Source organism: Melozone crissalis, unplaced genomic scaffold, assembly GCF_028551555.1.
Source record: "Melozone crissalis strain CALT ecotype California unplaced genomic scaffold, PUWL_Pcris_2 ptg000033l_1, whole genome shotgun sequence".
NCBI lineage: Eukaryota > Metazoa > Chordata > Aves > Passeriformes > Passerellidae > Melozone > Melozone crissalis.
In genome coordinates this window covers 16,865,659-16,880,833 of record NW_026535811.1, presented here as the reverse complement: position 1 = coordinate 16,880,833, position 15,175 = coordinate 16,865,659, and the positions used below count along the sequence as shown (strand labels likewise).

The following is a 15,175-nucleotide window of genomic DNA, read 5'->3' as shown; positions in this document are numbered from 1 at the left end:
ACCAACTTCTTGAGAGCAGAGGCAGTATCTTGTGTTCAGCTGCTTTTGTGTGTGGTATCTGAAGGTCTGCTTGCTCGTTATTAGTTAATATTTTCTAAAATCCTTGTGTGTTAAGCCCTCAGGATGTTTATAGCACTTCTTTTCACACAGTGGGGCACTGGCAGTGAGGAAGAAATTCAAGGTCTGTAGCGTAAAGCATGGCTAGAATGTTCCCTAAGAGGAAGCTTAAAAACAAAAAGCCACATTTATTTATTGAGGTCCATTTCCTTGTGGCAAAGATCAATGTATCCTAATTTACAAGAATTGCTTAAAAGTCAGGGCCAAGAAACTGGAGCCTTGTTTGTTTGCATCATTTCCGTAGCTATTACAGTATGTGCTGTTTAGGATGGAGTTACTTTCTGCACTTGGACTTTGTGGCTTATTTTTAGCCTGTATAAGCTCTTGTGGCTAAAGTGTGCTTGTGACAAAAGGCAGCAGGGGCTCTGAACTGGTAAGGCTTTCTCTGGGCTGCTTTTTTTGATGGTTACAGCGCTGTGCTACTGTTTGCTTAGCAGCTGGGGGACAAGGAAAAGGCACTGAAGAGATGTGCCTAGAGTTGTGGAATGAGGAGAAAAAGAGTGGATGAAGCCAAACTGTTATGAGAATATAGGAAGTGGGTATGGGCACTGTGCTTTCTATGCAGTTATTGATTCTGCTGCAATCCAGCTGGCCAAAGAACCCCCAGCTCTGTCTATGCAGGTGAATCTTGTGGAGAATCTGTGCAGAACTCATCTTTGTTGGTGTATGCATCTAAATTTTATAGATTTTATGCGACATCTGTAGTTGTTCATAGGTTTTCTTTTATAGTAAAATGGAAGACCCTGCAAAACAAAAAAAAAAAAAGTGCAGTGAACTTTATTTGTGAAACCTCTGCAAATTCACTTGGAGGATAGGACCAAACCCTGACGAAAAATGTGCTAAAGGCCTGGCTTCTGTAATAATTTTGTTTTGTGAGGGTAGCATGACTCATACCACTTAATGTTCCTATCTCAGTATACAGTTTATTTTTAAGTAGGGCTGTAAAAACAGTGTTTTTCTGTACCAGTTGTTGCTATGACTTCGCAATGTTTCCCTAAATACGCTTGCTCATACTTTCTCACAGCATAGTATTTGGCACATTAAAGCCTTAATTCCATCAGTATTTCCTGAGTGCTGATCGTTTTAATGCTTCTATGGAAAAAAAGGATAACTCCATGTATTATGCAGTTCTAGTTGAGGAGGAATAAAAGGGTTTTTTAAAACCCAGTCACCACAACCTGTTCCTTCATTTAAGAATATGTTGCTGTGTTGAACTTTTTCAGTCTTTCCATGTAACTTTTCAGAGTAAATTTATAGGAATGATATAGTTTAAGCTATTTTGTTAAAGGTAAGTGGATGCTGTATTGTTACTTCAGAACATTTTCATCGTCTTTTTTATCTGTAGTTGGAGGGAAAAAATACTGCTAGTGTGGTTCGGGAGAGTGGGATGGATGACTGCATGGGATGGGCTGAAACTTTAAGTTTATACTTCAGACTTTCTTTTTCCAAGTTGCTGAACTCTGCAGCTGTTAGACAGATCTCTTCCAAAAGGCAGTGAACACTTTGGTTGAAAGATCTTGCTGTAGAGGAGAAAAACTTCGCTCACCCTTCCCGACAACCTTCGGAACCTCATTCCTGCCTCGTTCTGCATGGCATGCCCAGCTGTTTAATTTTAAACCATTCTTATGAATTGGTCCAGCTAGTTGCAAGCTTACTGCAGTTTGGTTTCCTCCTTATACTGCTTTATAGCTGTCTAAAAAGGATGTGGAAAAATACACTTGTGTTATCACAGATGTAATCTTTGCTTTCCTCAGTGTATTGTAAAAATTGCAAGGGATAAAATTTATCTGGAAAGAACACATTCCATGTAAAGGTGTGCTGCTAGAGAAACTGACAATTGCATAGTGTTTAAACTTTTCCCTCTTGACTCAGTAAAAGCACGGGTGGAAAAGCTGGGTTTTTTGGTAATTACTAATAACGTAATTAAAGATTGTTACACTAATATGTAAAAATAATTTGCCTCTATATGATATTCCTTTCTAGTTTGCTGTTTTGTAGAACCCTTAATATATTTTGGCTGTCTTTTAAAAATAGAATTCTAACAATTGATGTTCCTGTTGTGGTTTTTAGTTCCATATTCAGCGTTAAGGTTATGTAAGCTTTTTGTGAATTGCATTACATAAATGAATTGGGTGAAAAACTGATAAGAAGAAACATCTTGTCTTCCCAGCCAGAGTAATTTTGTTATGTTTGTGCTGCAACTGTCCAAAGAACTATTTTGTTTCAGTAGCTGAGTTTTGTTGTGGACAAGTGCCTACCCTTATGGCATGGTTATTCTCAGTGTATCCCAGAAATGCTAATTTAGTGTTGAATTCTCCTTGCCTGGGAGGCTTTCAGTGCTGTTTCTCTCAGCAGCTTGTCATAACCACTGGGCAGCAAGGTCAGATTTGGAGATGTTTTCAGCCCCCTTTTGTAGGGGCCATGGTACTTCAGGGGAAGCAAGATTGACAAGACAAAAAAAAGAGAGGGAGCTTCAACTTACAGACTACTGGTAAAAGTATTTATCCACCAAGGGGTGGATAATATCTATTTACCTGTATATATCCCTGGTAGTATTAAAGATAAACTTGTCAGGAGACATCCAAACAGGGGAACCTGCTGAAATATCTGCAGAGATCAGAGAGGGATTTGTGTGTGTGTTTTGGGAGGCAGCTGTTTCCTTTCTCTCCTACCTCTTGGTCTCCAGCCCACAAACTGCATTTGTGAATGCAAGTGCCTGGATTTTTGTCTCAGTAATGTTTTTGATGTTAATCTTGCATGTTAGCTTAGGGTAACCCTAACCTTTTTCATACCTAGTCATTCATAAAGTCATCTGCTTCAATGAGGATGGATTATATTTTTCTTCACTGCAACTGTGTCTATAAAAGTGAAAATGCCTGAATTGTTAAAGCAATGACTTATTTCTAATAAAGCTCAGAATTTGGAGCTGATGGGTTTTCTGATTGTTTGTTTTGCTAAAATAGAACAATGACAAGAAGACATTTATTTTTCTTTAAATCAACAAATTTTGGCCTTAAATATTTTCGGTGAGTTTCGTTGTATAACAGATTTCCAGTGGAAAAGGAATAGGACTCAGTGCAGGTTACTGTTGCAGAAGCAAAGGTCAGCTGATTGTCTTGTAGGAATGCTTTGAAAGTGAAGTAGTTAATGAGTAAGCATCTCGCTGCTCAATCTTTTCTTTTAGTTATGATAGGAAATTTTATCATTAAATAAAATCTCATTAAATTATATTTTATCATTGAATTATCATTAAATGAACTCAAGAGTCTAGTGAAATGTGATATAAGCAGATGCATTGAGTTTTTTCTGGACAACCAATGTCAGGATAAGAGCTACAAACGGTGGTGTAGAAGTTTTCTGTTCCAAAATGCCCTGTGTGGTTACCTCTTTGTATTTGGCACCTCTAGATATCAAAATACTGAATGAAGTTGCTTAAGATAATTTTTTTCACAACTTCAAAACTCCATTAATAATGCTCATAATATTTTTTCTTTTTTTTTTACAGATTCTGAAGGTGTTTAAGCTCTGAATACTTACAAGCTCTTCATACATAACAATGTCTGGCTCATATGATGATTCCGTTGGAGTAGAAGTTTCTAGTGATAGCTTCTGGGAGGTAATTCAAATGTTCTGTTCAATATTTTGATTTTATTTTTTACTTGTATTGTAGAAGATCTGATTTTTTTGCACTGTAAGTTGTGGAGAGAGCTGCAATACAAGACACATTGGTTATTGTGATCTGCAGAAATAGCCCTCAGAGTTAAAATTACCTTTTGGATTTTGACCTATTTCTTTTGAGGGCTTTAATGGGCACAAACTTGAGGACCATCCACTTGGGTATGGTATGGAATTTATAATTCAATCTTTGTCAGTTTTTATTGTCAAGGAAGGCCTTATGTAAGTAGCTTTTAAAATGATCAATGTTAAATCTGAAGTAACTGTTCCAAGCTACTGTAAATGTACATAAATTACAAAAGAAAGATATTGTGTGGATGTACTGCCTGTCTCCTCTTTGTATCTAGATAAAAATATAAACTTTCTTGAGACAAGATATTCTTATCTCAGTGTAAAAGCATACATACAGAAAGATAATATGAAGTACTTTGTAATATCAGCAATTTGTACTGCCCCAATCTGATGGAGACTTTCAGATGCTGTAATAATTTAAGCCCTGAAGAAAGGAAAATTCATAAAGCAGAAATATTTTTACAAAAACAAGTCTTTGAGTAAAAAGAAACATTTGGCAGTGTCAATACTGACACAATTGGAGGTAAGTACTCTGTCCAAATTAGCTGTATTCAGTAGGACAGACTTCTGCCATTTGAGAGGGAGCTCTTTTGAGTTTGAACAATAGCAAACATGAAAATGGCTTGGGGGAACCTGTCTGAATTTACCAGGGACCTATGTTACACAGCTTGATTTTGGTGACCTGATATTGTACTTCCTTTAAAATGTAAGCTTTTCTAGACTGCTGAACTGTGCTGTTTGTGGTGACAGCATATTACATTTTGATGCAGATCTCCCATGTTTTTTCAATATATTCTCTAAAAGGCCTAATGCTAGTGAGGATCTGTTGAGTACACTTTTTTGAGGAGATGATTACTATTATGTTAAATATATCTGTCTTATTTATAAAGAAATTCTTTTAAAGTCAGTGTATTTTAAGCCTTGACCCTTTTTGTTGTAGGGGTGCTCTGTAGGATGACTGCAGACAGGCTGTGAGACCATTTGATGTATAACCACAAAGATTGTTCTTGTTAAAATGATAATTGGAAAGTCATGGCAGTCAGGTGAAATTCCAGGTGACAGGAAAGAGTGAAACATTGTACCTGGCTTTAAAAGGGGTAGAAGAAGAACCCTGAGAACTACTGCTCTTGGAGGTGTCTCTCAACTGGCTGTGATCCTGAACAATCTGAGCTATGACACCTGCTTTGAGTAGGGGATTGGGCTACCTGATCTCCAGAGGGTCCTTCCATCCTCAGTTTTACTGTGCGGTTTGTTGGATGCTGAGGAAACTTCCTGAGCAGACTTGCTTGCTAGAAGTGTTTCAAAATAAAATGAGGAGGCAGGCAGGAAAAAAGAATTCTGGAGGGATATTTTGATGTGTGTTGGGATATTTTGATGTGTGTTGTGCATCGTATACTTGGCAGTGGAACATGATTTCTGGCTGGCTGTTCTGTACCAAGCTGTTGTCTTCCATCAAATAATTATGTCTGGAAGAATAAAAGCTGAGTGAATAAGAATGAAATTTTCTCTAAACTAGGATGGTTATGTTTGGACAAATTTGAACTCCAAGAATTAAATCAGATAAAGGATGATCAGAAATGGCAATTACCTTAAATGAGGGCCTTCATGAAGGTTTGTTTAAATGTATTTGATGCTTATTATAGGTGGCTTATTCGTGTTTGTGCTATTGGTGACTTATTTTACATAATTTTGTAAATACTACTACTTACTGTTTCCTTGGACTTGTCTGTGTATTCTTTCCAAAAGGTCAGGACTGCAGTCTGTTTCATAAGCAATGTGAGTAGACTAATGTATAGTGCATGAGCATACCTTTCTTTATCCTAGGATATTTATACCTTTTTTATCCTAGGATAAGGAAATGTTAGACTTCTGTATAGCAATCAGTTGGTTTCTTTATAGATTTTTCTATGCTTTCTCTTTTTTGATGTACAACCACAAAGATTGTTCTTGTTAGAATGGTGCTTAGAAAGCTATGGCAATCAGGTGAAATTCCGGGTGACAGGAAGGAGTGAAACGTTGTACCTGGCTTTAAAAGGGGTAAGAAAGAGGACTCTGGTTACTACTGACCTGTCAAACTCACCTCTGTGCCTGGGAAGATCATGGGACAGACTCTCTTAGAAGCTCTGATAAGGCACAAGGAGGACAGGGAGGTGATTTGAGACAACCAAGGGCAAATCTTGCATGACATGACCAACCTTGTGGCATTTTCAAATGGAGCAGCTCCATCAATGGGCAAGAGAAAGGATTTATGGTGTCATTTATGTGGATTGCTGTAAAGCCTTTGACATGGTCCCCCACACCATCCTTCTCTCCAAGTTGGGGAGACATGGATTCTATGAGTGGATTGCTGGATGGAAAAGGAATTAGTTAGGTGGTTGCATCCCAAAAGAAGCAAGCAGTGGCTCAGAATCCCAAGGGACATTGGTTACAAGTGGTGTCCCTCAGGGGTCCATACTGGAACCAGTATTTAATATCTTCATTAATGGCATAGAGGGATCAAGGGCACCCTCAGCAGCTTTGCAGATGGCACCAAGCTGAGGGTGCAGTGGCAATCCAGAGGGACCTGGACAAGCTCGAGCCCTGGCCCATGGGACTCTCGTGAGGTTTAACCAGACCAAGTGCTGGTGCTGGCCCTGTCTTGGGCACATCCCTGTGTGTGATGGATCCAGGCTGGGGATGAGCAGAGGGAGCAGCCCTGGCAGAAGGACCTGGGGGCTGTGGGTGAGAGCTGGCCCTGCCCCAACCCAGAGCCCCCCTGTGCTGGGCTGCACCCAGAGCCCCAGGGCAGCAGGGCAGGGGGGATTCTGCCCCTCTGCCCCTCTCTGCTGAGCCCCCCTGCAGGGCTGCATCCAGCCCTGGGCCCAGCACAGCAAGGACAGGGAGCTGCTGGAGCCAGGCCAGAGCAGGGACACCAAGGGGATCAGAGGGATGGAGCAGCTCTGCTGGGAGGAAAGGCTGAGGGAATTGGGATTGTGCAGCCTGGAGAGGAGAAGGCTTTGGGGTGACCTCATTGTGACCTTGCAGTGCCTGAAGGGAGCCCACAGGAAAAAGGGAGAGAGACTTGACAAGGGCCTGGAGTGACAGGACAGGGGGTAATGGCTTCACACTGACAGAGAGCAGGTTTAATTTGGATATCAGAAGAAATTGTTCCCTGTGAGGATGGTGAGACCCTGGCACAGGCTGCCCAGAGCAGCTGTGTCTCATCCCTGGCAGTGTCCAAGGCCAGGTTGGACAGGGCTCTGAGCAACCTGGGATAGTGAATGGTGTCCCTGCCCAAGGCAGGGGGGTAGAACTGGGTGATCTTTAACATGCCTTCCAACCCAAGTCATCCCATGATACTTCTGGTTTGGAGTCATCTATCCAAACTAAATTTGACTGCTATTTAGTCTAAAACCCATCCTTTTTTATATGTTCTGAGTTGGTTGATTTGTTTCTGAAGACTGCAACTTTGAATTCTGGTCTTAATCTTTCTCAGAAGGGTTAAACATCTTTGATCAATGTGTTTTGTTTGATTTGATTAGAAAAGCTGTGGTGCCTCTGGAATGCCAGCTGAGTGCTTCATGCCTCAGGTCACAGGAAGTAAAGAACTCCTAATCAGTTTGGAAGTTGTTTTGTTACTACAGATTCTGACATTTATACTCTTGTTAGAGGTTTTTCAAGATTTTTGACACAGTACGTTTTTTCTTTGTTTTTAAAGTCAGCTTGCTGTTTGTTAAAAACCACCTTGATATGTTTTAGTGCCACAGCTGCAAGCAGTGAATGTATTTGAACTTGGCTGTGGCACAGAAGTGTCAGTCTGGCAGGGTGAGCTTTCGAGTTTGTTCCCTCACACTCCAAAATAGTTCAGATTTATTTGCCTTTGAACTGTGCTGCAAAGCCCATCTTTTTCTTAAAGGCATTTGGGAAAGAGTGAGGTGGCTGGCTGTGGAACCTAGCTGAAAAACCGACTGTCAAAGCTGGTTTTTACTCACTGTATATCTGTTGAAACTAAAACATTTTTAGTTGTAGAAAGTTGGTTGTTCTGTTGAGCTGATGAGAACTATACCTAATAAAATGTTGATAAGTGACCTTCAAAGCTTTTGCCATTGCTGTTGACAGAAATTTCATTGTCTTTAGGACGTGAAACACTTTTTTCTCTTATCAGTTTGCTGACTCACTGCCTTTGCTATGGTTTCCTACTAAAAAATGTAAATCTGGAGTCTGTAGTTGCCTGGTAGTAGGTTTACTACTTTAACCTTGTCTGGTTGCATATGCTCAGACTGTCCATGGGGCAGTTCAATATGCAGGTTACTTCATCTGTTAAACTTCTTTTATTGAGTTGCTATTTCAATACTGTTCATGGAAATTTCCAGTTTTGGCACTTAGAGTTAAGTTCAGTGCTGGAAATACAATACAAATAGTAACTTGTTTCCTCTAAAGGTTAGTAGTTTTTATTACAACATAGATATTGTTATCAGGTTCTGATTTGTGGTTGGGAAATTGCTGTCTTTTTGAAAGGGAATTGGAGAAGTTGCTGTTTGAACTTGTGTTCATGGTGATGGCTTACTGTAGATCTGGCAGTCAAAAAATGTGGGTAGGTCAAGGCTCAGGCAGGGGTAGTATCTTGTATCAGAACAGCTGATATGAGTGAAAAAAACCAGGCTTTCAGAATCATCCATGTTTGTTAAGTGTGCCAAAGAAATAGCAGCAGCTTGCTTAATTAAATGGAAGTGATTTTTTCATATTTGGTAAAACCAAGATACTACTTTAAGGCTTTTTGTCTTCTAGCAGGATGACAAATCCTTTTCAGTAGAACAAATGCTTTTCTTCTCCTCTAATTTCTTTAGGTGTTTAGTCAATAAAAGTCGGAGTCTTTAGGAGTCTGAGAATTTTGTATGTGTTTTAATATAGCTTGCTTAGAGAACAAAGAATTGCAAAATACTAAGAACAGACTTTCTGAAGGGTAATTCCCACAATGGCACTGGAGAATTTCATCAAAGTTTCAGTTGTAGTAGTGTCTTAAATTGCCTAAGAGATGGAAATTTCACTCTCCTAATTTATTTTTCTGTCAAGCCTCAATGTACCTTGATGTGTCTGGTTAAGCTCATGACTCTCTCTGGGTGTGGAAATCCTAGAGACTGAGGAATCTTGTTGATTTGCTCCAAGAAGGGATTCCTGTTTTGAATCTGACATCTGTTTTGATTGGCTGACAAGGATGTTGTGCTCTGGGTAATCAAAGATTGTTGCTGATTGCCTCAGGCGGGGTGGCAACAGGTTTTCCAAGGGAAAGTGGAAAAGGTACAGTTTGAAAGTCTTTTTATTTCTTTCTCAGCTATCATATGGAGTTTAAGCATTTGCATGACTGCTGTAAATGCATCATAATCATCTAGGGCACTTTCTGCATCCAAAAATAGACCAGTCCAAAAACTGGTTAGTTCCAACTTTGTGTTGCTTTAGTTAAACATGAGAAGTGGGCATGAGACCTATTGGCCTTGTCCTGCTGGAGTAGTTTGGCATGTCTGTGAAATAATTTGGTATATTAATAATTAACAAAATGCATCATAAAGTTTGCTTTCTGTTTATTAAGCTCCAGCCTTATGCTGGTAATCACAATCAGGGATCTATTAAAAGAAAAATGCCTTGGGCAAGATGAGACCAATGCTCTTGTTCAGTTACATACCTGTGAAGGTAAGAAAGCCAGTGAGTGAGTGTTCCTAGAGATCAAAGTGGGAGTGTATGCATATCTTGCAAGGTAAGACATCAAAAGGAGCAGCTCCCCTGCCTGTGGAGGCACTTGCTTTAAATGAGCTCTAGGTCCCTCAGAGACTGTGTGCTTCCTTATCTCCCTGACTTTCTGCTAACATCAGCAGCATGGAGCCCATTTATTGCAGGGGTGTTTCAAACACCTACTTACCCAAACAGAAATAGTCACTGAACAGCTGCTAAACCTGCAGCTGGGATTATTTTAGCCCTGTGAGTGATTCCCTTGGAGGACAGGACCTGGTGTGCATTCTGAAGTGCTGAACACAGGGCTTTTGTTGCATTCTGAAGGATTTGCTGACAATCCATTAGCACTAGAAGACTTTCAGCCTCTCAAAGTGGAAGTTGATCCCCTGTGTAGTATGGATGAATTAAAATTTAGCCTCTGTTTGCATTGCCATTGTCCCCTGCCCCCTCCTAACTACATAAAAACCAACAAAACAAACAACTAAAAAACTCCTTCCCAAAACAAAAACCCCAACCAACCAAAAAAGACCCAGATTCAACATTCTGGATAAAAATATTTGGATTCTGCAATAGCAGATTCCTGTCACATAGTTGTTTTTTTAAATCTCCTCCTAACTTTGAGCAATGGAATATTTTTCATTTATATTGCCAGTGTTTGCTTTACTGTTGTATTTGGCTTAAGATTTTGTGTGTTTAAGAGCTTCCTCAGGATTTTTCTTGTAACCAGGGGTGAATTTGTATGCATAAACTTAAACTTACTCAGAGATAATGCTCATAGGTGCTTGGACTGTGTGTGCTAATTATGCACCAAGATAATTATTCTTATTTATAAAAGCCACACAGTGGTTGTAGATGTTTAAGCTGGTTGAAATGTTTGGAAACTTCCCGTTTGACGTAGCTGGAAAGAAATTTTGCTCGTGGTTAGATGGAATGCTGGAAATAGTGTGTCCCTGTGTTGGCCATTGGTATGTGTGGGTTTGACTATGAACCTTTAAAGCTTATTATTCTGTTTCATACCTAGGAGTATTTGTCCCTAAAAATACCTTGTTGAGTTTCTTTTGAATGGTTCCAGTTCATAAAGGCTGATTTGTTATGAATAAGCTCTGCAAACTTGGAAAAAGAGTTGACAAATCTATCTTCAGGCATTTGAAACTCCTGAAGTATTTGTGGTATAATGTTTGTCGTGGTGTGCTGAAATTACCTAACAGGAGTTTAGCAATAGCTGAATGTTTGCCACCTTCTGGGCTGCTAACAAATGAGAATACTCTTCTTTTTTTCTCTCAGTGTGCCAGAAAAACCTGCAAGGTGTGTTTAACACTCTAGGCTTTTGTGCTGCTCTATGAATATGCCTTAAAATAAAAAAGAGTATAACAGTTGAGTTGAAGAGCCTATATAATTTAAGACTCTCCCTTTGTGTTTAGTGCTGTGAAATGTTAGAATAGTGAAGTTGCAAACTCTTAGATAAATTCCCACTCAAGATCTATCAGTGGCAGTGCTTGGCTCCCTTGGTAAAAGGCAAGCTGCCTGCACTGCCTGCTGTAGGATGATCAATGCCTCATCAGAGGGTGCCTCTGGGCTTTTTTCTGGACCTTACAGATTCCCTAAATCTTAGATTTGGCAGAGGATTTGAGCTGACATTGCTGTGCTCTTGCCTGAGAGGAAGTTATAAAATCAGAAGGAATGCTTTCTTGGTTAAGCTACATGGAGACCTGACAGCATCTATGGTGCCTGTAAGAGATAAATAGGGCAAAATAGGATCAACTGAGATTCATTAGCAGCAAAACTCAGGGGGGTTTTTTTTGGGTGGTTTTTTTTTTAGTGGAAAAGGGTTAAAACTGATGGTTAATTCAAATTAGAACAGGTAGAGTGACACAAAACTATGAATCACAATTTTTCCAGAATGAACTGATTGCATCCAAGAAGTAACCATTGTAATGGTATTTTTAAGAAATAAACTCTTGATTATTTCCTTTTGAAGTGTTTCTGACAACTAAAGGTAAACAGCAAGTGAATGTGATATCATGTCATAAACTATCTCTTTCAGATGGATGTATTGTTGGTGCTAAAATGAAAGTGGGGTATAGTTTTTAAATATCTATTTTTCTACTTGAAATGCTTGTAGTCTTAAAAGTTACTTTTCTGAAACAAATATTTTATGTATAGGACATGAAGACTTAGAACTTCATATCATAACTTCATTCTTATCTCAGACAGTGGTCTGCTGTCTGTTTAGCAAGAAATAGTGCAATGCTCAGAATGATCAGGAAATTATTCTAACTAGCAAAATCATATATATGTACTGTACAGGGCTAATTGAGAACTCTGAAAATTGCCAGGCATTATGTAAAATGGCTCTGGCTGAAACAAAGAAGCACAGGATTTTTTTGTTTGTGTTGTTCCTGGTGAGTTGCTACAAATAAAAGAATTCTTCATTTTTAATTTGCTCAAATACTTCTTGTGAAGGCGACAAGGGAAGTCTTGCAGAATTTACCATTTACCTCGGAAATTGGAGAGAAGAGTCTTGAATCAAGAATGTATAAGAGTTCATGTTTTTCAGAGTTCAGTGTGTCTTGAGTGTGTTTCTAGATTTTTATTTATTGTTTTAACTTCTCTACAGTTAATCTAATAGTTCCTTGACAACCTAAAGACTGAAGTTATTTTCCCTTTACTTGGCTCTATGGCCTAAGGACCTTGTGTCTCAAATCTTATGTCCTACAGTGACAAGCTGCACATTCCATGTCTCTAAAATATCTCATTGCAGTGTCACTAACTTAAAATGCAATTTTTAAAAGAAGCCACTAGGTTTTCAAAATGTTACATGCCAAGTTATATAACTTATGTTCTCTATCGTGGAACACAGAAAAAAAAATGCCGTTTTTCTAAAATTCTAGCATTCCTGATAGGACAAATTTCAGTGTAAAATGCTTTCTTTGCAATACCAGGTTATTTTCTAGTATTGTGGACCTGGTTCCTCTTTATACTGATTTTAAACTGTCATGCTGAGTTCCTTCAGTCCTCCTGTGAGGAGGGGGAGGAGGTGGTGGGTGAATTATCTGTGGTGTGCGTGCAGCTCTTTAAAGGTGCCCTTATGTGATAACAGTGAATGGTCACAGGTAAACTCAGTTCAGTTCTCTGAATACCTGCCTGAAATTTGGCAACTGCTTGATGTTACCATGAGGTTAGAGTTTGCTCAGAATGAAAGGATTAAATATGCCACAAGGCAGCCAGCTCTCATTCAATATTACCATTTAAAATGCTAATTTAATAGTGAGAATTTATGAAAGGAAATGTTTGTGCTACAGACATAAATCCCTGGGCACATAACTGGAGACACAAATTGATGCTAATATAAGGCTTCAGTAGTTGTGCCAAGCTAAGATAACCTGTTTTGAAAGTCTGCTTGATTGTGAATCTACAGCTGGAGTAATTCTGAGCAGATGAATGATTTGTCTTTCATTACAAAGACTGTTGGAGGTATTTAATTCCCTTAACACTTTGATTACATATGTATAACTGCCTACTTCTCCACTTCCATTTATCCTGAAAATAGAAGGTTATTTTTCATACTTTCTTGGTAATAGATGCAATCAGTTGACATAGCTGCATTGACACTCTCTGGTAGCTTCATATCTTCAGTTATATTGTGGTTTATGTTTAAATGGGCTGGGGGTGTGTGTATGCATTTGTTTACGTGATTTAGACAAATCAGTGACTGCTAACTAATGCTTTACTTATATGCTAACTAAATTCCTTTGATCTGTGGAAATGGATCTAGTCCAAACCAAAAAACATGCTCAGATGAATTCCTTGGAGCCACTAAGAGAAATAGTTTTGTCATACCATTTATGGTTTCGATTTTATTTTTTCCCCCGATTTTAATGAGAAGACCTAGCTTATGTCTGTATTTATAGTATAGTCATTTATTCATCCAGCACTTAGTATAGCGATTTCTTCCACTTTTGAGAGTATTCCCCTGTATACCATTTTTCTCAAGCAAATGGCTTGCATGTGCATCTGCTGACAAAATTCTGAATAAATGTGAACCTAAAAGTTGGATGTTTTTCTCTGTTAGATGTGAAGCAGATATGATTCAAATGTAAAAATGACTAACACACTTTGAGTATTTGAATATTTAATCTACTGCCTTGCTGCTAATCTTTGTTTTTCAGTCAGGTGGTTTGGGCAGATAAGAAACTGGCTGTGATATTTAATAGCCTGTGCAAGTTCTCTTAACAGAGTTCTTAGGTCTTGTTTAATGTTTACAAAAGCCAGCCTGAGTGACCTTGAATTCAGTGAAAATGTTACTCTGGGAGCAGTGTGAGGCTTTCTTCCCTTTCAGACATTTAGATTTGTTATTCCACGTTGCTGTGTGCACAAGAGTGAAAGGGGAGTGTTAATTATATAATGGATGTTCATTATATGGTGTACATTGTGCTTCATGTCCTCATTTTATTACAGGTTGTACATTGAGCAACTGTGGGGGTTTTTTTCTTTAGTATTTACAATTCTAAGTATGGTAACTCCACATCCTTGCTGTCAGTATATTCCCACGTTAAATTCTGGAGTACACTTTGGAAATAATTGCTATCTGGTTTTTCAGCAGCGACTGCATTCTTAGAAACTATTATTATGGTTGATAGATATGTTGCAATGCTCCTTTGCATGTCTCTGCAGTTTTATTAATCCTGAAAGATTAAACACAGCATAAAATTAAGGTATTAGGTACTTGATAATGAATATTGAAGAGGGAAAGAATACTCTATTATTTCTCTTAATTTTCTTCACTATCTAGAGCATTACTAAGAAATAATAATGCAGAACAATTGTGGTGACTGCCCAAAATTACATTGCAGACTTAATAAAATGTAATAAAGCTTTCACTTTTAAAATGAACAACTTTCTTTTACAGGGCAACTTGCAGCCTTTGCTGCATTGTTGCAGTTAGGTTTTATGATTAATTTATGATTAATTTTAATGTTTCAGTTAGCTTTTATGATTAATTGATTTAAGATGAATGAACCTGATTCCATAATTGAATATTTCCTGCTGTATTCTCTTACTCTTAGTTTACAGTATTTCTGTTAATTAAAGATTTATCTTGTTTTCAGAGCTTTCAAGCAGAAATTAAGTCTTTGTCTCTTGGTAGGTTGGGAATTACAAGAGGACAGTGAAACGAATTGATGATGGCCACAGACTTTGCAATGACCTCATGAACTGCATTCATGAACGGGCACGGATAGAGAAGGTCTATGCTCAGCAGCTCACAGAATGGGCTAAAAGGTGGAAGCAGCTTGTGGAGAAAGGTAATGCTGAGTTTGAACTCTGACAACTTTCTCAAATGGAAAAAAATGTTTTTGTATATCTTTGTTTTGGTAAGTACAAAGTAGAAATACTGTATGTTTTAGCCTATGATGGAGTTTTTGCAAGAGGCTCAGTAATGTGACAAATGACCAAGCTTTTTTGGATAAAAACCCAGCCAAGCAAAGCCCTGCTCTTGTGCAAATTCACATGCTTCTTGCTGAAGCAGATGAATCTTGCCTCCAGTACTGAGTTATGTTCTAGAGAACTGTCTGTTTCTCAATAATGACCAGTACAGTTTGAAAAG

General features: G+C 38.6%; 1 protein-coding gene across 3 annotated transcripts in view; it reads left to right on the top strand.

Moving 5' to 3' along the window:
* The window catches only part of PACSIN2 (protein kinase C and casein kinase substrate in neurons 2), a 55,522-nt gene that overhangs the window by 23,967 nt on the left and 16,380 nt on the right, over positions 1-15,175 (top strand). For all 3 annotated transcript variants that reach the window (XM_054281893.1, XM_054281890.1, XM_054281892.1), the window contains exons 2-3: positions 3,623-3,733; positions 14,717-14,873. In XM_054281893.1, coding sequence (XP_054137868.1) covers positions 3,674-3,733; positions 14,717-14,873 — 217 coding nt within the window. In that variant the 5' untranslated portion in view covers positions 3,623-3,673. The remainder of the gene's footprint in view (positions 1-3,622; positions 3,734-14,716; positions 14,874-15,175) is intronic.